This window comes from Podarcis muralis, chromosome 1, assembly GCF_964188315.1.
Source record: "Podarcis muralis chromosome 1, rPodMur119.hap1.1, whole genome shotgun sequence".
In the NCBI taxonomy this organism is placed as follows: Eukaryota; Metazoa; Chordata; class Lepidosauria; order Squamata; family Lacertidae; genus Podarcis; species Podarcis muralis.
The window spans coordinates 14,038,469-14,060,098 of NC_135655.1; the positions used below are offsets into that span (position 1 = coordinate 14,038,469).

Genomic DNA, 21,630 nt, shown 5'->3' on the forward strand with positions numbered 1-21,630 from the left:
TCTGTCCTTCCAGTGAGCACTCAGGTAACTAACTGCTGTTCTTCCCCTAATTCCTATCCGCTCTCTATTGTGTCTCTCAGACAAAGCAACATGGAAGAAGCCAGACAACTACAAAAGGCAGCAGAATCCATGGTTTTGTGGGTGTAAGGCATTGTCTCTATTTTCCTGGGGGTGCCTCGAGCTCTCTGCAGGGAGATGTGAGGCCATGAGAAGGGGTGGAGGAAAGCAGGTGAGGAGATCAAAAGGACATCTCAAGGGGAAAACTTCTTTTTTTAAGAGACTTACAGGCCCATAAACATGGGGGCGATGAAAGTGTTTCAATCACAATTCATCGCTCTAGGGATAAAGGTGATTCCCCTAGAGGCCACAACCTGCCCAGTCAACAAGAACAAGAGGAAAAGCCCAGACTTGAACGCCTGAGGACATCACCACCCGCATCCAGGGGAGCTGAGAAAAAGCTATACACTTGCAAAGTCAGCGGCAGAAAGCTAGCAATTTCGAGGAGTAAAAACAGGACGCGTCATCATCATCCTGACACCGAGCCCCTAATTTTCATAATTCATTGTGCCTTGCCCTTCCCCTCTCCTCTCACAAGTATGCAATCTCAGTTATGCACACTGATGACTGAACAAATTTAAGGGGATGAAAACACCTGCCATGTATTCAAATGCTTTTATTCCCTTAATTAAGCGTTTTTTAAAAACATATTTCTTTCTCCTGTGCAACAAGAACAAGTGACCTCATCTGAGAGCGAGAGAATTGAGGACTTTGCACAGAAACACTGAAAATGAGTTTGAATTGGCTTCTGGTGTACACATGTGCGAAGAATTCAAAACATTCCCCAAAAGTTACTTTCCGAAATAATGAAACAAGAGGCAGTGATGGCCACCAACTTTGGCTGCTTTGAAAGGGTTTTCTTTCTCCTAGATGGGGCTACCTTCCCAGGTGGATGAGCCGCATGTGGATAGAACAAATTCATAGAGGATAAGGCTACTTAGCCACGCACTCTTTTTGAAGAGCTAGGGCAAGGGTAATCAATGTTATGACCTCCAGAAGGTGTTGGACTACAACTCCCATCATCCCTGACCACAGGCCTTTCTGGCTGCAGCTGCTGGGAACTGCAGTCCAATGACATCTGAAGAACACCATGTTGGAGACCACAGGGCTGGAGAACTGCAAAATGATTTCATTCACACCATCGCGGTCACAGAAAGATATTGAAGATGTCTGCCGAAATTTGTTCAGAGCATGCATTTGTATACCATATATATCTATATTTTCCATCTGTGCATTTGACAAACATTAAAATCTGAAGAGAAACATATGGTGACCTTTTCCGTCACACTTGAATATTCCTTGGCTTTCAGTTCCCTTCTTTCTGCCTTTTTAAAAAAGGACCTAAATCAGATGTGCCTTTTGGCTTAACCCATCAGTCCTCATCCCTAGCAAAAATGAAGTCTACATGACTGTACATAACTGCAGTTAAAGCTCTGTTGTACTGTTTGACAAGAGCTGAACGCAAGCTAGTGGAGAACCAGTCTGGTTTGCTAGTTTTTGGTTTAGACTTCTGTGTTGCTCTTCAATATAAAACTTGCAGGGCAATATACATAAAAGCTAACTGGTGTTAGCAGCAAGTGAGGAAACTGGGAGAGCCTGTTTGCAAGCTATTTATTGGTCCCTCGCCCTGCAAACTCAAGCCTGAGATACCATCTTTCCTGATACCAAATGTATTGTAGGCATTTAGGGCAGGTAAGCCAGAGGTGGCGCCTCTGTGTCACACAAAGTAGTAAGTCACCAAATGACTAAACTGAGATGTCAGAAAGAAGGACTTCTAACACTGTATATCGCTGACACCATTCCGCTGGTGGGAGACCTCTGTTCCATGTACCCATTAAGGCCTCCCAATTTGGCCCGCAAGGCCATTCTGGCCAGGCCACACCCACCTGACACTCACCTGACATGTGACATCAGGTGTGGGGCAGGTAAAGCTACAGCTGTACTCCTGAAGCCTTAGGAGTGTGGTCCTGGTTGTTTTCAGCTGTGGCTGGCATACAGTGCTGTTTCGATCTGCTGTCGAATGCAAAGCGCACTGCTTTCGGCAGATATCAGAGCACCCAAGTGGGACTGATATCCGGCCGAAAGCAGCACAACTTGTATTCGGCGCCGAACTGAAACAGCACCAAACACAAACCGCCCTGCAAAGGAATAACTGGGAACACGCTCTAGGCCAAGTGCTCATTTGCAGTGCAGCAGGAGTTGGACCCATTCCTGCCATCAGGTGAAAAAAGACTGCTCACCGATCAGTGAGGCTCATGTGGGGATGATCACTCTTGAATCGGGCCCTGTTTGGAAAAAGTGGTCCCCGCCCATTAATAGGACTACTTCCTTCTCTTTTGCTGCAACAGGGCAAGGGGCAAGATGGCAGACGTGACTTTCAAAGATCTAAATCCACATTGGCCGTGCAATTTCAACTAGCCTGTTTCTTTGGAAGGCTTTCTGCTAAGAACCAAGTTGTAATTTCTGCAAATTACCCTAAAACAAACGCACGCAAGGCAGCCCCACTAAGCATCCTCATAAGAGCGGATGCTTGTCTTTATTCATGAAGCCGTCTGTATTATGCAAATCACACAACTATCTTGCTAATTAACTGCCTCTGTAATTCATGTGGGTTTTGTACACTGTAGGTTAACATTAAACTGCTGAACTTCCCAGATTTATATATTTGAGCCAGTCTGGGGGGAGGGGGAGGGGGGGTCAGTAAAATTACTAAGGGAAATCCTATTAAATTCCAAGTCTGTTTGGTTAAAGAGAGAGAAGAAGAAGAAGAAGAAGAAGAAGAAGAAGAAGAAGAAGAAGAAGAAGAAGAAGAAGAAGAAGAAGATAATTGCATATGCTGAAAAGGCTTCAAGGGACAGGGGTTTTCATGTGAGTAAATAATTTGGAAAGTTCCTGGAACTGGATGGGCAGGAGGGTTCAGGGTGTACCTGGTAACTAACTGTTAACAATGGGTGTTCATTTAAATGTCAATGCAGTGGATGGAAGGAAGATATCCTGGGAATGTCCTTTTCTCTCATTGATCTGGTTGTCAACATATAGCAGGAGTCAGGGAAAAAGAAAGGTTACAAAAGCAAAACATACACATGCACACAAGTTGTAATCCTCCTGTTCCTGCCACTTTTAAGGGCAAATTAAGTGGATATATGCTGGAGTCAGCAAAAGAGAAAGAGAGAACAAAGACTTCCCCCTCCTTTCAAACACTCATTTATGCGTACACAGCAAAACATTTAAAGAAGACTTGTAAACAGCACGAAAAAGACAATTCTCTTTTTTAGCATTTTTTCTTTCTTTCCTAAGGGAATAGTCCAATATAGGCAGAAAACAAGCACTGGGTTGTTATCAATGAAGTCAACGGGCCACTGGGCTATTCAGATGGGGCTCATCCACCTGGGAAGGCAGCCCATCTAGGAGAAAGAAAACTCTGATGCAAAAACCCCACGGCTTTCAGGGTTCTCTTTGGAAGAAGAAAAGGCTAAGGTGTAAACCCTACACAAATCCGGAGTGGAGTCCCTAAGGCCTTGTACGCCTCCTTCAGGCAACTCCTGCAGCCAAACTGGTGCCAAACATGTTGCTCTGTTTCCTTTGGACCACATCAGCAGCCCAGGACCTCCATACACACCGCCCAGGCGTTCGACTTCAGTTCTGGAGGCGTATGCCATTCTCTCTCAAGACAAACCAACAATAACTGGGTGATTCATGTCCACTGAGTCTAACGGGTCTACGATGAGTATTACTTAGTTGGATTCAACGCAAGGGGCCTCCAACAACCACCCAGAAAGCAGCGGTGGATGGGGGCAGCAGCAAAGAGGTCCAGGATTTAAGGCCTAGAAGGGGTGGAAGGGAGAGGGTGCTCAGCGCTTTGCCCATAATACTCCCGTGTTGTTTTGGAGAATGTCTGTGGAAAAGTGTCTGTAATTGCAATGGGTGGAGAAAGGGTTTAGCATTTCCCTTCCTGCCTGCTCTTTCTGTGCCCCCACTTGAAATTGCCCACGATCTATCTAACCAATGGGCCACGCCGCCATAACGTGTAGTAGTTACAGCCTTAGTTCAGAGTTAAAGGTGTTTTGTGGATTTAATTGCAACTGACAGATATATAACCCTTGCAAAATTGGTTTACTGTGTGCAGTTCTCAGACGCCCCTCCATGTACTGCTTCTGATAGCATATGGCAAATTTATATGCAAAAATGGCTACGCTAGGAGAGACTATCAAACTCTCTTGGGAGAACGTCAAAGAAGCACTTTTATATTGTCGCTGTTAGAAAGTGGCCTCTATTAAGCAAAAATTGATTCCCTGCTTCCCCAAAGGTGTGCACAAAACTATTTTATTTTATTTTATTTTCAAAGTAGGCACAGAATAGAAGAAAATATGTATTTTCTATACAATTTTCCACCTTTGGTTTCATTCATTGAACGTATTAGCTGGAGCGACTTCATCCTACTGCGTGCATTAATCATTCATATAGCTGCACAATGCGCACAGACTGTCTGGGGGCTGTTTTTTAGGATTGTTTTCTCTTGTTCTGCTTGACAACAATCCTGTGAGGGAGATCACCGCGAGTTTCATTTTCCAGAGAGGGCTATGGAGGGTCTTCAGCATTCAAAGGAGGAGAGGGAGAGGGCGATGCCTTTGACCCAACCGTAGGCATGGACTGAATTTTTTTCCCAGGGAGCAAGATGATTTATATTGGAAGCTGCATTCCAGTCATTAGGAAACAAGCGGCAATAAAGATGACAAAATTAAGTAGCTATTTGTTATCCATCAAACAACTATCATAAGGAGAAGTGATTAGGGCATACAAGCAGCTTAGGAAAAAGCCTACAGGATCCGTAAATCATGTTAGTGGGACTTGGCTATGGCTTGGGGAAATGAATAAGAAAACAAAAAAACCACCAAATGTCATTTTAAGAAATGATAGAAGGTAAAACGCATGATTTTTCCAAGTACGTTGTTGGATGATTCAAGTTCTCTCTCTCATGCAATCATGGGCATGCGCATGCATGCACACCCTTCAATTGTCTGACATCAAAGGATTCTGTCATTCCAACAATTGTTGTTTTCTTTAAAAAAAAAAAACAACCTGACAGGAGCTTAGGAAAAAGACAGGCACTTACAGTTACTCTGGTAAGCGATGCTGCGCTACAAAGCGTGTACAGAATAGAACCCCAGGAAAAACAACATTTTTTCACAGGGGAGAAGGGAAGTTCCTTACTAATCTACATAGGTTGTGGGGGGGGGGGCAGTCAAATTAGAATGCAATGCAGCAGCCGTTGAAAAAAGGATGTCTTTTTTTTTAATGCCACAATCTGATAAATTATCTTAAGTAGCACATTAATGTCAGAAATTGAGCATAATCTAACTTCTTTTGGTAGCAGTATTAAATGGCTTTCAAACATCTTTCCTACTAGTCTGACATTAAATTTAATAGCACTCAAAGAGACATGAAAAAAAAAATGTTTCAGTTTTTCTTTTTAAAAAGGGAGGGGGGACCCAAACTACAGCACTATTTCCTCTTAACCGAGACCCAGTTGAAATGATGTGAATTCTGAGGTTATTGGCACTTCTAGGGAACAAGATAAGTAATTTGCTGTGTAACATTAATCAAATTAACAGGGCCATAAGCATTCCATGTTGTATGTGTGTGGCCTAGCACAGAGTTGCATCTCTCAAGCATGGCTAATAGACTTGGAACACAGGTTTATGCATTCTTTTTCTCTCTGATATTTCCAGTACAAATGCATCCCTCGCCTGAGCACCATTTGGTGGACATTTGTATTGGGACATAAATCTAGGAAAACATGAGCAACGATGGCATCACCTGTTGACTTTGCCTGTAGATGTCTTCACAGGTGCCCAGCATGGTGTGAGACACTCCTCTGAGTTTGGTGACTTGGGATGTTTGTACTAGCAATGAAGGTGTCCTCTGAATATTCCCACTATCGGCTTAAATTAGAGGTTGGGTGCAGATGCCAGTTTAACCGTAATGGGGCATCATCTGTGCAACTACATGGTTAACCCTAACCAGGCAACGAAAGCCCACTTCTACTCTGGTTGCACAGAATGCCTGGTTTGGTGCAAATGTTACAGTAAACTATGGTTAGAGTCAAGAGGGTAAAGGCAGCAGAATTTATGCCAGAAAAGAAGAGGAGGAGGAGGAGGAGGAGGAGGAGGAGGAGGAGGAGGAGGAGGAGGAGGAGGAGAGTGGAGCATTTGTCTGGAAACCTTGTGGTAGGGAACATTTTTTTACATGGAAGAGACTTGAGGGAAGATTGGGGAATCAGCAACTGGGGGTCTTTGGTGCCAAACACAGCCCCTTTAAGAGGATTATGGGGTCCCAAAGTAACCAGCCTAGAAGGTGTGACATGACTGACAGCTGTGGCAATGGGGCTTACTGCCACGTCACCTTAAAGGTTGGGGCAGATTGAGAACTTTGACCTCTCAAAGTGGTCTTCCAGCAAATCTAGTTGCTGACGACGACACTAAATTAGCTCTTTCCAGCTCCATGATTCCATGAATTAATTCTGTCATAACTGTGCTTAAAATGTTAACACAAGTCTATGCTGCTTTTTCAGCTCTCCAGAAACGAGTTCTGAAGTTTAAAGCGGTAACCTTTTCTCTAGCTCAATCATAAGAGCCAGCTTTCATCTGACAAGGTAATTTAGAGAGATATACACTGGGGGGAAATTCTTGCAAGTTGTAATATGTTTCTTTAGTTCTTGCGCTCCTTTATTAGGTTGTTTTTTTTTTAGGCACTATTTCACAAGAGGGGGGAAATCCAATGAATGACAGTAATCGAATCAATGGGGGCTTAATTTGCTAAAGAACAACACATGTTTAGATTCTACACTCTTAACAAAAGAATCCCTCAAGATTGGCTTTTCTGCATGTATGTTTGTGTAGTCAAAAATAATCTGTCTGCAAAATCTCTAGCAATGAACTGAATCTGTAGTGGTAGCCAACAAGCTGTGCAATGCTATTCCTTATTTATGCCCTCTGGGCACAGATAGGATTGTTCCCAATGCCACGTCTGTCGGTGAAACCTGAAGTTGCCCGTGTAGGAAATCTACCTGGCTGTTAACAACACTGGTGAAACTCTTACACCAGTGGAAAACTGCTGGTGTGAAGGAAATTCTGGATGTACCAAGGGGTCGGCCGGTTTGGCCTAAACCAAGGACGTATGCCCAGGGGGGCACAAAAATCGTGCTTCTTCACTATAGCTCAAAATGACTAGGAGACAACCTGCCCATTTCACACACTCCCCAGGCAGCTGCTACATTGCTCTGGGTGGCCAACATCTCCTTGCCAAGGGCACAAGAGATGGTGGAGGGGTAACAGCTCCTTGCCATTGGCACAAGGGATGGGGGGGGGGCACAGATACATCTTCTTGCCCAGAACAGGGAATGTCAATACGTCTCCTTGCCAAGGGAGCCTAGCGATGCTTCTAGATATAGTTCTAGGCATGAAATGGGAAGAACAGAATCTACGTGCAGCTCCTGTGTCTGTGCAGGAGTCAGTCCTACTGTTGATGATGCCGTTAACATTACGTGTACAAAATAAGTGGCGCACATGGAAAGAAAACAGAGAGCCCAAGATTACTGTCTCCCCCTCGAACCCGTAGACAAAGCAGAGGATAGGATTGTAACTAGCTTACTGCAGCACAGCCTCAGAAATATCCATGTGCAGGATGGGATCACACCATCTAGGAGCAAAGAAATAGGAGCTTGCTGGTGGAAACTTTGGTGGTGGGGGGTGCTTAACTTATAGGGGTGGGTGTACTTTGCACAGACAACAAAGACTCCTCAGCCAGGAGAACCAAAAATATATAAAGGGAATAGCACTTGAGATCTCAGCCTTGCCTCAATACTTTAGACATCAGCATGAACCAACTCCTCTTCTTCAAATGAAGCTGCAAGGCCAAGGCACTCCAAGTAAGCAAAAGAGAGAGGCTCATCAGGGAGAGGAGCCCATCCCTCAAAGCATGATTCCTGAACATCCTTCCATTTCTTCCCTATAAATGCTCCAAGGAAGGAAAGGGATGTGTAGAGCTACTCACAAACACCAGCGGCCACAGAAATGTGTCCTACCACCTCCTCACTGCAGTTAAGGCAAAAAAATACTGTGAAATTCTAAATATGTTTCAAGTATAGGGAAATAAGCCAATGTTAATATTCTCTGCTGTTCTCCAGAACCCTAAAGAGCCATCCACATTTTGCACCATTAGTTTGGCCCTGGCCATCTTATCTTTCTTTTTCACTGAGAATGACTTTATCATATACAGTGTGATGCAGAATATCAAAGGAATTAAAGCTTCTTGACCTCAGTTCCAATTTGTATGATCACTCAGTGGGGATTTCCTTGAAGCTCGACTTGGTACTTTAGTACCTCCCTGAAATGGAAATCGGCAGTAACCTGTATAATTATGCATTCCAAAGCTACTTCGTGTTCTTTCTAAACCTTGGGAGAGTGAATTAAACACTCCAAGATTTCAGCTGCAAAAACACGGCACTCGTTAAGAAACTTCATTTTGCGATTCCATTCTTGGGCCCAAATTCCGTGGTGCGTTTTGAGGACCTATGGGCGCTCCTGCAAGTCTCTTCCATATCAAAAACACAGAGCATGGGACCATAGTATCACAGATGTGGGATAAATCCAGTGGATCACCGGATCAAATCCCCACAGTCATGGGCCTCAGATGTGGTGTGGCTAGCAAACTCTTCATTCCTGAGCACCACTTTGAAGGTGGTGTATTGCATTATTATTATTATTATTATTATTATTATTATTATTATTATTATTCAGTATATCAAATTTATGAAATAAGTAAATAATAAACGTTGCTGCCATAAGGGCAGCTAAACATCTCTGGGAACCTTGCCATACCTGATATTAGTCACCCCTGTTAGATTAATTTCCCTGGAAATGTTTCTTCCTTCCTTAAATTAAGATCGTGCAGGGTTCTCCTTACTGACACAGTCCAATGATCCATTTAGCCTGCCATTTTGCCTCTCACAGTAGACAAGCCAAAATGCGTCATTAGTAGGGCGTCATTTTTTCTTCTACCCAAAATGACTGTGTGTCCTTCTGCTGGGCAGAAGGAACAAATGGGCTGCTGGAGAAACTTCTAAAGCAGCAGCAAACCTTTCTGCTGTTGTTCAAAAGAAAGAAAAACTTAAGGAAACCCACTGCTACAGGCTCCTTAAAAAGCCAGGTTCAGCTACACTGTCTGCTGCCTCCCCTCCACCCCACCCCATCAAATCGTTGAAAGAAGCTGGACCTAAAGCTTTGGATCAGTTCTAGTATCCTATAGTAGAATAAAGGGAACTTTCAGACAACCTGTTAATTATTGAGCATTCATTCTGATTTGTTCATAGGGACGTTAGATGATGTTGCGTCAAAAGCACGCCAGTGCAAGTAGATAAATAGGTACCGCTCCGGCGGAAAGGTAAACGGCATTTCCGTGCGCTGCTCTGGTTTCAGTGTTCCGTTGTGCCAGAAGCAGCTTAGTCATGCTGGCCACACAACCAGGAAAAACTGTCTGCGGACAAACGCCGGCTCCCTCAGCCTATAAAGTGAGATGAGCGCCACAACCCCAGAGTCATCTGCGACTTGACTTAACGGTCAGGGGTCCTTTACCTTTACCTTTTATACATTTAAAGAACATTTAAAGCATATGACCACCCCCATCCCTCAAAGAATCCCGGGAATTAGTTTCTCTCCAGCAGGGTTATAATTCCCAGCACCTTTAAAAACTACAGTTCCCAATATTCTTTGGGGGACTGACCTCTGAAGCAGTCTGTTCCACTGCTGGACACTCACACCAGAAAACCTATCTGAAAATCCTGGCCACCCACCAAAAAAAGGAGAAAATCTCTGCAGCATGCAGTTCAGTTTGGTACAGTCGTACTTAGGAAGTCGAACGCCTTGTGTCTCGAATGTTTTGGCTCCGGAACGCAGCAAAACCCAGAAGTGAGTGTTCCGGTTTGTGAACGTTCTTTGGAACCCGAACGTCCGACGCGGGTTCCGCAGGTTCTGATTGGCTGCAGGAGCTTCCTGCAGCCGATCGGAAGCTGCGCCTTGGTTTCCAAACATTTTGGAAGTCGAATGGACTTTCGGAACAGATTCCGTTTGACTTTTGAGGTACGACTGTATAAAGATTTGCCAACTGCAAATTGAAACCTGTCCACTGTGATCTGAATCCAAGCATCCCACAGCTTGTTCATCCTTGTCCAATGGTTGCAAAGACTTGATGTATCAGATCGGCCTCCTAAGGGACAGAAACATCATTGCTATCCAGTCTTGATTCCAGATACATTTGAATTTTTTACGTTTCCTGTTGGGTTTTAAATGCTAATGAAGGAGTAACAAAGCGATGGAGAGATTCAAATACCTTCCCAATCCCTGGGTTTTCTTTGACTTTCGACACAGCTCTTAAAAGGCATGGCGGCGCAGGAGGAGGAGACATCTGCAGAATGCCACTAAAATTAGTGGCGTAGATGGAGAATTCATGGGAGTGCAGCAATGGGGCATGATGCTTCTTTCTCTTCGAGGACAGGTTAAGTTTCTGGGCGGCTCTGAACAAAGTAATATTGAAGAAAGAAAGAAAAAAAAGGACAGTGTTATTATCTAGGAGGAGCAATTTAGGCCAGTAAACCAGATGTTCAGTGCCATCGCTGCCTGTTGAACAAATCAAGCCATTTCTTTTTGCAATCAGATTTCATGAGAACCTTTCACCAGGAGATTAATAGAAGGAAACAGGGGCCAAAATATGGCTGGCATGACATTTGTGCAATTTCTCTCTCCAGTAGAGTTTCAATTATATCCTTTTTTTAAAAAAAGAGAGACTTTTGGCAAGAGCTAAGAAGCATCAAAGGTTGCCAAAGCCTCACGTCATTAAATGCTGAAATCATCCCCTTGTCACTCGCAGGCCCAGATGGACTTTGCCACTGCTGTGTTCACTAAGAAGTTATATTTTGTACCTAACAATTGAAGAGACAAAGGGGAAATGACTTCTGGCTATGGTTTACACAGGAGTTATATTTTGTACTTAACAAGGTAAGAGACAAAGTGGCTTCTGGCTATAGCATAAGCCAGTTGGGTTGTGAGCCCCACTGGGGGTGTGGGGAGAGACAGTTGCATTTTCAAGCACACACAAAATGCTTGAAAATGCAGAATTCAGTTTGGTTCTTTGAGAACAGAAAATGGATCACATTCAACGTCCCTAATTTTTCATGTGCAGGTAACATTTCTGCATGGAGGAGCATTTGGTCATGAGAGTTCCAACCTGTAGTCTGATCTGGTTGAGCCCAGACTACAGCTTTACATCCGCATTGAGAATTTGGCCTACAAAGTGTAGAATGCCTATTTTGCTTTGATGGAGCAGAACATGATCTCCAGATACAGAATCTCAAGCAGTTCAGCTGGGACCAATTGTCATGTGATTCCTCCCCTCCTACCAATACCAGCAGTTACGGTATGAGGGAGACAATACAACAAGATCAACTCCATTAGCTTTGGCAGAGGCAAGCTGATATTCGGCTCCTCCCCTCTCAGACCTGTTTCCCTCAGCGGCCATCTCACCTGATCCCAACAATAATCACGAAAGGATCTGTATTTGTATTTGCTTCATTTCCTGCTCCCTTTTATATTGTATCTAAGGTATACAAATACTCGGGGGGAAATGCCTTGGAAGAAAGGTAACGTGTAACTGGATTAAGCAAAAATCAGTGCAATCCTACACATGCCTGTTAAGAAAAGAACAATGTACTTACAAGAAAGTGTGTACAGAGTTGTATAAGTAAGGAAGACATGCATGAACATCACTAAGATTGACTCCTATTCATCCAAAATTAAGAGAAACATTTGCCCACTAGAAAAATGCAGAATCTGAAGCAACATCTAGTAACAAAAGTAAGGCTGAAAGGCAGCGTGAACCAAGGGGCCACAGAAAACAGAAAACAGTTCCATCTTAAAAGCACAATTTAATTTACATAATATTTACATAAATGTGATTGACAACTGGCATGAGGATGTCTTGCAATTCAGGGACATTACTGCTGCATTTTTGGTCCTCATACTTAAGTTTATTCTCTACGGCCAAACATCCACGTCTCAAAATGTTCCCGGGTTTATAAACGACACTTCCCATATTTTTGATTAATAGGGAATATTATGCATATTCTAGCTTCCATTATGTGCTATAACATGGAAATAACAAACAGGGGGGAAATAGCTCTGGTGAATACTTTCAAAGCTCTATGAAGGGATGTACACGGAATCCTGATAGATTAATGATTGCTTCAATACAGTCTGCAAATGGAGTCCCCTTGGGAGAAATATATAAAAGAGGATGCCAAGATTGAATTTACACATCCAATGTTTATTCAGACACCCAGGCTGAGTGTTAATAGCCAGATACGTTTAGCATACACAAGGGGATCGGCGAATGAAAAATGTAGGTCAAGTATGCTGTAAACGTGCAAGTTCTGCCATAAAAGCCAAGGCCACAAACCAAGTTAGCCATGCTCAGATGCACTGAAATCAACGGACTTAAGCACATCTGACGGTGTTGGATTATGGCATAACTTTTTAAAATAAAAAGGGCCAAAGCTGCCCACTGGAACTGGTAGGGTAAAAGTCAAGAATTCTAGCCAACGACAGGCAGAAACCAATAATTCTAGGTATTCCTCCATCCTCCTCTCTGCCAAGTTCTACAGGGACAAAATGGAGGCAAAGGAGGAAGAAACCGACAGCCAGGTCTGCCTCCTGGACTGGCTGCATAAGAAGGCAGAATGTTTATGGTTAAACCATGTCTAGGATGCCTAGGGAAGGATGTCAGTTTCAGCAACTGATTTTCATGGAGGAAGACCAGCAGGAATGAGTTGCTCTGCTCATTAGGCCTGACGCTCAACCAAGTCTGTGGAGATCGTGTTTTTGCTAATAAAGAGTTAACTCCATCTTTGAACTGTGCAATTACTGATCGGCACACTGCTGCGACATGCTGGCATTTTGAGAGAAGGGGGAAAAACTTCTTCCTATCCACTTTCTCTGCATCATGCATAATTTTATGTGCCCCTTATCCTATCGCCCATTCCAACTCGCCTTTCCCTGAACTAAAAAGCCTTCGAACGATTTTAGGGAAAAGCTGAAGCAGCTGCTAGAGAGGGTCATTAACAATAAGAAAGGCCAAATGCAATGCTAATTTTACTTCACGTGGATCTTTAAAATATATACCAGACATTACAGTGCCCTCAGAGCACCCATTTGTACATGAAAGCATTCGGAAGAGCATCATCTGCCTTCTTAGTCACTTCTGAAGAGTATTAGCAGTACTGTTGGCACCGACAATTTCCAGCAGCAGATTCAGTGCATGAAAAGAAAGGGAGCCCCGGCTGAAAACAAGATGGAGGACTTAGATGCATGGAATGCAATGATCAAAAAGGCAAGGATTACCCAGTTACCCATCGGATCTTGGAATGACCACAAGAGAGCCTAGACTATTTATACATTAAATGCAAGACAGCTGCTCCCCCAGCTTCTTTTGAGTTTCTGAGCCACTGGGCCAATGTCAAGAGGCAGAGCCGCAGTTTGTACCACACATGATGCCTCTTGCAGCAAAAAAATGAGCAGCTGCTACCTTGGTGGCCTTCCTTGGAGGAATTAATAAAGCTACGCTGTAACCAAAACTGGCATGGCACCGCGCCTGAAACAGCAACCGAGAGAGCAAGCAATTTTAATTCCCAGAGTGCTCACCGATTCCAGAACATGCTTAGCAGTTCGCCCATATGGCGGAAGGAGGGTAGCGCTTAGCCCCATGATAAAAAGTAAGTGAAATCTGTTTTGTTTTCCTTTCAAATGCCTCAAATGTCGACAGAAGTGGATCATACCAACTTGTGGCAGAATTGCACTCTGGGTGAAACCCAATGGCAATTCTAGGAGAAGACGTTCAGAAAGCTTCTTCCAAATCATTGTTCTGTTTAGGCGCCGGACTTTTCTGTGACTGCAGCCAGCTGTGCCACGCCAAATATCTTCCACAAAAAGAACGTTGCTTTGTCCAGGTGCAGCAATTTGTGCATATGGTGGACATGGCGATCTGACAAGGAAAGCCTGCACTGGAAACTTTCAATGAATGAATACCACTTAGAGGAAGGCCACAGTTCAGTAGTAAAGCACATGCTTTCCATGTAAAGGTTCCCAGTAGAATCCTTGCCAACTACAGTGTGGAAACCCTGAAGATCTATCTGCCACTCAGTATAAGACAAGGCTGAGCTATATGGACTAATGGTCTGATTTCAAATAAGGCAGCCTTCTACACAAAACAGAGAGAGTAAGGCTGCATGCCTTTCTTTAAAGCACCTTTCCCCCTCCTCCCCAAAAAAGGAATCATGGGAAGTGTAGTTTGTTAACAGCAACCCTCTTGGGGTAAACTACAGCTCCCAAGAGTCTTTGGAGTGTGTGTGTGCTTTGAATATATGATGTGTACACAGCCTAAAATCTAACACAATTACGAGGACAAATGAGCGATAACATGGTTTCCATTTACCTTCTTCAAACTTATTACTGACATATTTCGAAAGAAAGAGGCTGTGGTTGATTTCTAGCTCATGCACGTGACATACTTTAGTTCTCTCCTTCTGTTCAATCCCTAGCACAATTCCCGGACACAATTTGCAAGGCCGAGAAATGAAGGGATGCAGAAGACGAGGAGGACAACGATGTGATGGAAGGACCACATGTTTGATTCCAGGTGAGGAAGCTCCTCAAATTCTGACTAAGGTTAAGACGCACACACTATTCCTTTCCTTGTGCTTATCTAGCCTTCTAAAAGGACTCCAGAAAAGGATGCCAAGGCACAGACTTTCAACAGCTTTCCCAATTAAGGCTTCTGAAATGCCGCTGTATATTATTTTCCCCTCCGACTGTGAGATCTACTGTCTGCATTTTGCTTAACTTTTCATCTTTAATAGAAGTTGTCTTTTAAGATGCTCCAGAGAGTTCTTTGCTCATAGCTAGGTGTCACAGCAGAAAATAAAAAATGAATATATGGCACAAGGAGGAGCACTCAAATATCAAGTGACAAGGGACAGGCCTCTAACCCGCTCTTTCCTCTGCACAATTTACAGATTGCTCAGTTGGCTGCTGCGCATGGAAGGCGAGGCAAAGCACACAGGGAGACGGCGAAGACCAATTAACTAATGGCCTGCATCTGGAGAACAAAATGAAAGAGGAGGTGACAAACCCAGATACAGAAAGAAGTTCACACTGGCCTGGTTTGCACGTAACACAAAACCATGGTCTAAAACACATCATAGTTTACCCAGTAACTTTATTGCAAATGATTAGCGTGCTGATGCATGCTGCTCACTTACTCCTTCCTCCTCCTCCTTCCATGCAGTATAAGAAACAAACTAGAGTATGGGCTTAGCCCATACATTTGGGTTTGCTTCCTCGCTCATCCAGCGAATGGAGGGGACACTGGAATGAATGGGGCAACGGGCAACAGCATGCTGCTCCATCATGATAAGCCATGCTTTGTTTTAGACAATGGTTTGTGTTACATAGGGACACGGGTGGCGCTGTGGGTTAAACCACAGATCCTAGGACTTGCCGATCAGTAGGTCGGCGGTTCGAATCCCTGCGACGAGATGAGCTCCCGTTGCTCGGTCCCTGCTCCTGCCCACCTAGCAGTTTGAAAGCATGTCAAAGTGAAAGTAGATAAATAGGTACCGCTCCAGCAGGAAGGTACACGGCGTTCCTGTGCGCTGCTCTGGTTCACCAGAAGTGGCTTAGTCGTGCTGGCCACATGTCCCAGAAGCTGTATGCCGGCTCTCTTGGCCAATAAAGCGAGATGAGCGCCACAACCCCAGAGTCGGCCATGACTGGACCTAATGGTCAGGGGTCCCTTACCTTTACCTTTAAGTTACATGCTGTCATGGGCCGAGAGTCAGCTTCACCTGCTGAACAGCAGCCTGAAGAGGGAGAAGGTGGAGTGACTCCACCTGCAGATGATCAGCCTTCGAGGACTCAGAGGAGAAGGCGCTGATACGAACCAGTTGGCTTCAGCCTTCTTAAGGCAGGGCTTCCAGCCTCACTCAGATGCTGGAAACAATGCTTGTTGGGCCTGGTCCGACCTTGCTGCTTCTTGCTCCTCTTGTCCTTTGATCATCGGATTCCCTGACCCCTGGACTGTCTGACCATGTTGCCCGACCCTAGGACTGGGCCTGACTTTGGAAACAGACTCTGCCAATAGGCAGGTACACCCCAGAGACTCTGTTGGTTGGCTGGGTTCCCACTCCACTGAGTTCGCTCGTCGTTACTCAGCACGAGGCTATGACACATGCCCAAAATGTTTGCTGAAATGTGTCTCTGAGCCTGATCTACAAGCTCCAGAACAGCGGTAAGTAAAGGTAAGGCTGTTTGTTTGTTTGTTTGTTTGTCTACTGGATGCTAATGAGCCAGGCACTCAGAGGGGCAGTTGCACACTTAGAACTGAGGATGCAGAGTGATATTAGCTCAGTGCCAGAAGACATACACTGGATGAACAAGGAGCCGAGTTCAATTCCTAGTATCTTGAAAGGATCTGAAAGCAGATGATAGAAAATAACTTTCCCAGTCTCAGACCCTGGAGAGCTGAGGCCTTTCAGTACGGACAATACAGTGGTACCTCGGGTTACATATGCTTCAGGTTACATACTCCACTAACCCAGAAATAGTACCTCGGGTTGAGAACTTAGATTCAGGATGAGAACAGAAATCGTGCTCCAGCGGCGCGGCAGCAGCAGGAGGCCCCATTAGCTAAAGTGGTGCTTTAGGTTAAGAACAGTTTCAGGTTAAGAACAGACCTCCAGAACAAATTAAGTACTTAACCTGAGGTACCACTGTACTGAGCTAGACAGGGAAATAATCTCACCAGATATAAGGCAGCCTCCTATGAATAGTGCACATTTAAGGACACAGCCTAGGAATTTGTTTACAGTACCTGGACTGAGATCACAGTCATCTCTCACTACCTGGTTTTCCTCTAAGCTCTCTTTATTTCACCAGCTTAATTTAGGCGTGGGTGTGGAACAATTTTGCGGTTGCCATTGTTGAAGGATTAGGCGTCGATAACCTTTGCTGATCTGCTGCACGTCACCCAGAGATCAGCCTTCTGTCCATCCCACCCCAAATAAAGGCACAGATGCCACTATTGAGGAATAGAGTAAAAGAATGCCAGCCACCAAGCGTTCTTTGAAATCTGCCTGCAGAGAAGACAGATACAACCTTTACAGAGCAGTGGGGAAATTCGAGAAGCATCCTGGGTTCATTGAATACAGGTAGCATTTTTCCCCCTGCTTCTAGGTTTGTGGGGTGGGTTGCTGGGTGGACAGAATTACTTCTGCAAGTCTCAGGAAAACATCAGGTATGGCTAGTAGTGATAAGCTAGCATCTGTGACATTAACCAAGAGGATCATACAAATGCATGCCAATCTCTAGAGCAGTTTGGCAACCATTTTTTTTATTTAAAAAAATCCACCTTTTTTTAACATAAGGTGAAAGAATTTAGGGGAAAGTAAACACACACAGGATGCTCTAAACTTCCTCTTAAAAGCAGGCAACCTAACTGAAACACTGATGAGGAATGAGACTGAAGGCTGATCCGGCTGACATGGAAATTATGACGCCTCTAGGAAGGCTGACTCATGCTGAAGGAGCTGCTGTGACTTTTCTTCAAATATTTTGTCTTGTCTTCATTACAGATGGAGGCATCTGCCTATTTCCATTCCATGTCGCTTTCATATGCACCTAAATCATAGGTCCATTTGGTTCAAATTTTTTTGGTGAATTTAAAAACACAAATTAAAAATGTGAATTTAAATAGTACACACTTCCTACAAATACAATTGTAGAGTTAGAAGGGACCCCAAGGGCCATTTAATCCAACCGTCTGCAATGCAGGAATCTCAACACGCAGTTCCCCATCCAATTTGAAACCACACCAGCCCCTGCTTAGCTTCGCAAATGTGCTAGCAAGTTTTATAGCTGCACCACTAGGAGGTAAGTGGTGCAGGACTCTCCTAGTGGTGCAGCAATAAAACTGCTAGCACATTTGCATAGCTAAGCAGGGTAAAGTTATTCCCCTAAAATACACCCACACCCAGCCATGCTGCAAACACTGTGACCTGCAACTAAATGGGGAACTGCGAGAAACACAGCAAAAGCTTTCTACCTTCTCTTTAAATTTGCACAGCAAATCTGTGCCTGAAAGATTGGCGGGGGGACCTGTTGTACTGTTATACAGAAGGCTGTTCCCTCACCACAAGACAAACCCCCAAAGAAAAAGCCCATGTAGTTTAATCTTTAGATAAGCAGAACTGTCAACATCTAGCCTGAGAGTCTATGTCAGTTCCTGATCTGCGTAGGGAACACTTAATGAGGTATTGAAAATGCAGTTACTGCAAAGTCAACAATGTTTACACACCCTACTGAATGAACAAGCCATGCTGGAGCAGGCAAAAGCGCCTCAATTGAAGCATGCTACTTCTGGACCCAAAAAAGCAGGGAGGTTGCATATTTTTTAATGTGCCACTTGTTTCTCTAACAACCAGCATGAAGTTAGCAGAACAACTTGAGCCTAGTTCTTAATTCCACCAAGAAATCTGTTTTTCGAACTGGAGTCCCACAGGCACAAACAGTAAGTGGATGACATGCAGACATGGCCAAACGTGGCCCTCCAGCTGTTTTGGGAATACAACTCCCATCATCCCTAGCCAACAGGACCAGTGGTCAGGGATGATGGGAACTGTAGTCCCGAAACAGCTGGAGGGCCAAGTTTGGCCATGCCTGCTAGAGGTATGAGTGAGCAATCATAGGGTTCCCACTTACGAGTTTTCCAGCTGTTGGTCACATGCTCCAAGCCCTACCCATTTGTGGGTGGAGCTTGGGACCAACGAATGACAGCCACACTGCAGGTTCCAGTGGAGGTCCTTAATATCACACCCTTGCCCTTCAGCTCAAAGGATGGTAAGGTGAGGGTGGGGGAATTCAGCTCCTATGCTAATGGAAGCCCCAGCAGCCTTCATTTTTCCACGGGAATGCAAGGGAAGAATTAAGTTGTCTGTGTGTTTTTCTTATACAGGGCCTACTGGAGAAGTAATACTTTGGCCAGAGCGTCTTGAATGTCAGCTTGAGAGCAGCACCATTCAGCCACAATTCCTAGAGTGTAGATTTGGGGAACTGTCCGGTAAAGCAGAGCGAATGCTAGAGAGACAGACAGACAGACAGACAGACAGACTGGGAAAGAGGTATTGAGTGAGTGGACTAAAGTCCTTCCCTAAAGTAAAGATCATCCTTACTTCAGCTCTCTCTGTATTTTTGTTGTTTTAAGTGACCGCAAAGCGAAGGAACAACAGCAACAGTTGCATTACCAACAATTTTCTAACAAAGTCAACTCTGCAAGCAGAGCACTTGACATTTTGGCCCACAATACCGCACTGAAGAGGAAAGCCACTTCTAACAGAAACTTTACTGGCAGTTCCAATTACTTGTCCTACAAAGTCGCTGCTTTACATTACGGCTCACAGAAAAGCATACGCAGCAGGACAAGAGACCAAAATGGCATTTTGATTGACATCTTATGTTGACTGAAGGCCACTTCTCACACTGCATTTCAAAAGCAAAGAACTCTCCTCCCTTTCTTTGGAGAGAAAGAAGAAAAAGAAAAACATGCAAAGTATTTTGTTTGAGTAATACATTTATCTGGCCCCCAGCCAGACCCGTGAACTTCAAAACTGCAGAGAAGTTTTGGCAGTTCATAGTTCTGGCTGGGAGCCAGATATGCATATTCCCCCCATTCCAGAAAGACATTTGCATGCTTTTTGAAAGACATGAGCTTTATCCTGTGTATTTAAATGGTAACAAGAGACATAGACCTCATTCCTCCCAGATGCAATGAGGAAAATCAAGGTCTTCTGAGACCAAGATTTGGGGAATAACCAGACTTCATAAATCACAATGAAACTATTAAATTCTATCCCATTTGCCTTCACTTTTATTCCAAAAAGCAAAAAAGTAAATAAATAAAAATGCTAGTCTATTATATTCCTGTGTGCTCCATCTACATTCAGTTCATTTTGAGAGTGATGTTTCAGCAATAACCGTGCAAATTTGCAGATTGTTAGTGTGATCGATGGGTGCAAGAAGAGTTCTTGTTTGGGACTTTAAAACAAACCAAGAGGAGCAATAATAACTGCTTTGCTGGATCAGACCAAGGTCCATCTGTTGTCCAGCATCTGTTGACCAGATGCTAGTGAGTGCTCAGAAGCAAGACAGGAAATGGAGATGGATGTGGAATCTCTTTAACATCCAAATGGACTAAAAACATAAAGCCAAATGGTGCAGAATGTGACTAGGAAGAAGAGGAGCTCCATTGCTCATTCAAAATTGTACCAGATCACATACCCCAACAGGTGCAAAAGGCACTCAAGTCTACAACTATATTCAATACGGTAAGTATAAAGGTAAAGGTACCCCTGCCCGTACGGGCCAGTTGTGTCCGACTCTAGGGTTGTGCGCCCATCTCGCTTAAGAGGCCGGGGGCCAGCGCTGTCCGGAGACACTTCCGGGTCACGTGGCCAGCGTGACAAGCTGCATCTGGCAAGCCAGCGCAGCACACGGAAACGCCGTTTACCTTCCCGCTGGTAAGCGGTCCCTATTTATCTACTTGCACCCGGGGGTGCTTTCGAACTGCTAGGTTGGCAGGCGCTGGGACCGAACAATAGGAGCGCACCCCGCCGCGGGGATTCGAACCGCCGACCTGACAATCGGCAAGTCCTAGGCGCTGAGGTTTTACCCACAGCGCCACCCGCGTCCCTTGCCACCCGCGTCCCTGGTAAGTATAAGAGCAATGATATAGCAGTGCTTTCAGGGGAGGGGCGATTACATTTTAAAAGATAAAATCTATTGCACAGCAAGTGCTTAAGAAGTGCAATAACCACAATGGAAAAGCTATCTTTCAGAAAGATGAGTCAACTATGCCCCCGCAAAAAGCACTTTCGAATACAAAATTCAAAAAATGTACTTGCACAATTTGGTGCACCACGTGGCAAGAAAATCCCAAGAAATATGGGCTTTAAAGTTTTATTTGAATAAACTCATGCTTTGAATATAGGAGATAACATTTCAGGTGATTGTGGGCCTTTTCTAAAAGTTGGAATTTATTGGAGCCAGGGGATGTTGAAGAATTATATCTGATCTGGCTATCCCATCTTTGCAGACTTTTTAAGTCCCAAAATGCATCACACATTACATTATATGCAGGGGAATAAGCTTGCATGGGGCCAGCACCCCACCATATACCATATTTTTCGCACCATAGGACGCAGTTTTTCCGTCTTAAAAACTAAGGGGAAAAGTCTGTGCATCCTATGGAGCGAATGCAGGGGGGGGAGGCAAGCAGGAAAAGCCCCCAAGAGCCACACACAAGCTTCGCGCGGCTCTTGCGGGCTTTTCCCCAGGAGGGAAAAGGGACTGACGCGGCCAGTCAGTCCCTTCTCCCTCCTCTAGAAAAGCCTTGCGCAATCTCTCCAGCCGCGGGAGG

General features: G+C 44.5%; 1 protein-coding gene across 4 annotated transcripts in view; it reads right to left on the reverse strand.

The window, feature by feature from the left end:
* KIF26A (kinesin family member 26A) overlaps window positions 1-21,630 on the reverse strand; it is a 159,416-nt gene that overhangs the window by 24,583 nt on the left and 113,203 nt on the right. For all 4 annotated transcript variants that reach the window (XM_077923545.1, XM_077923551.1, XM_077923557.1 and 1 more), the window contains exon 5: window positions 10,444-10,627. In XM_077923545.1, the coding sequence (XP_077779671.1) occupies window positions 10,444-10,627 (184 nt within the window). The remainder of the gene's footprint in view (window positions 1-10,443; window positions 10,628-21,630) is intronic.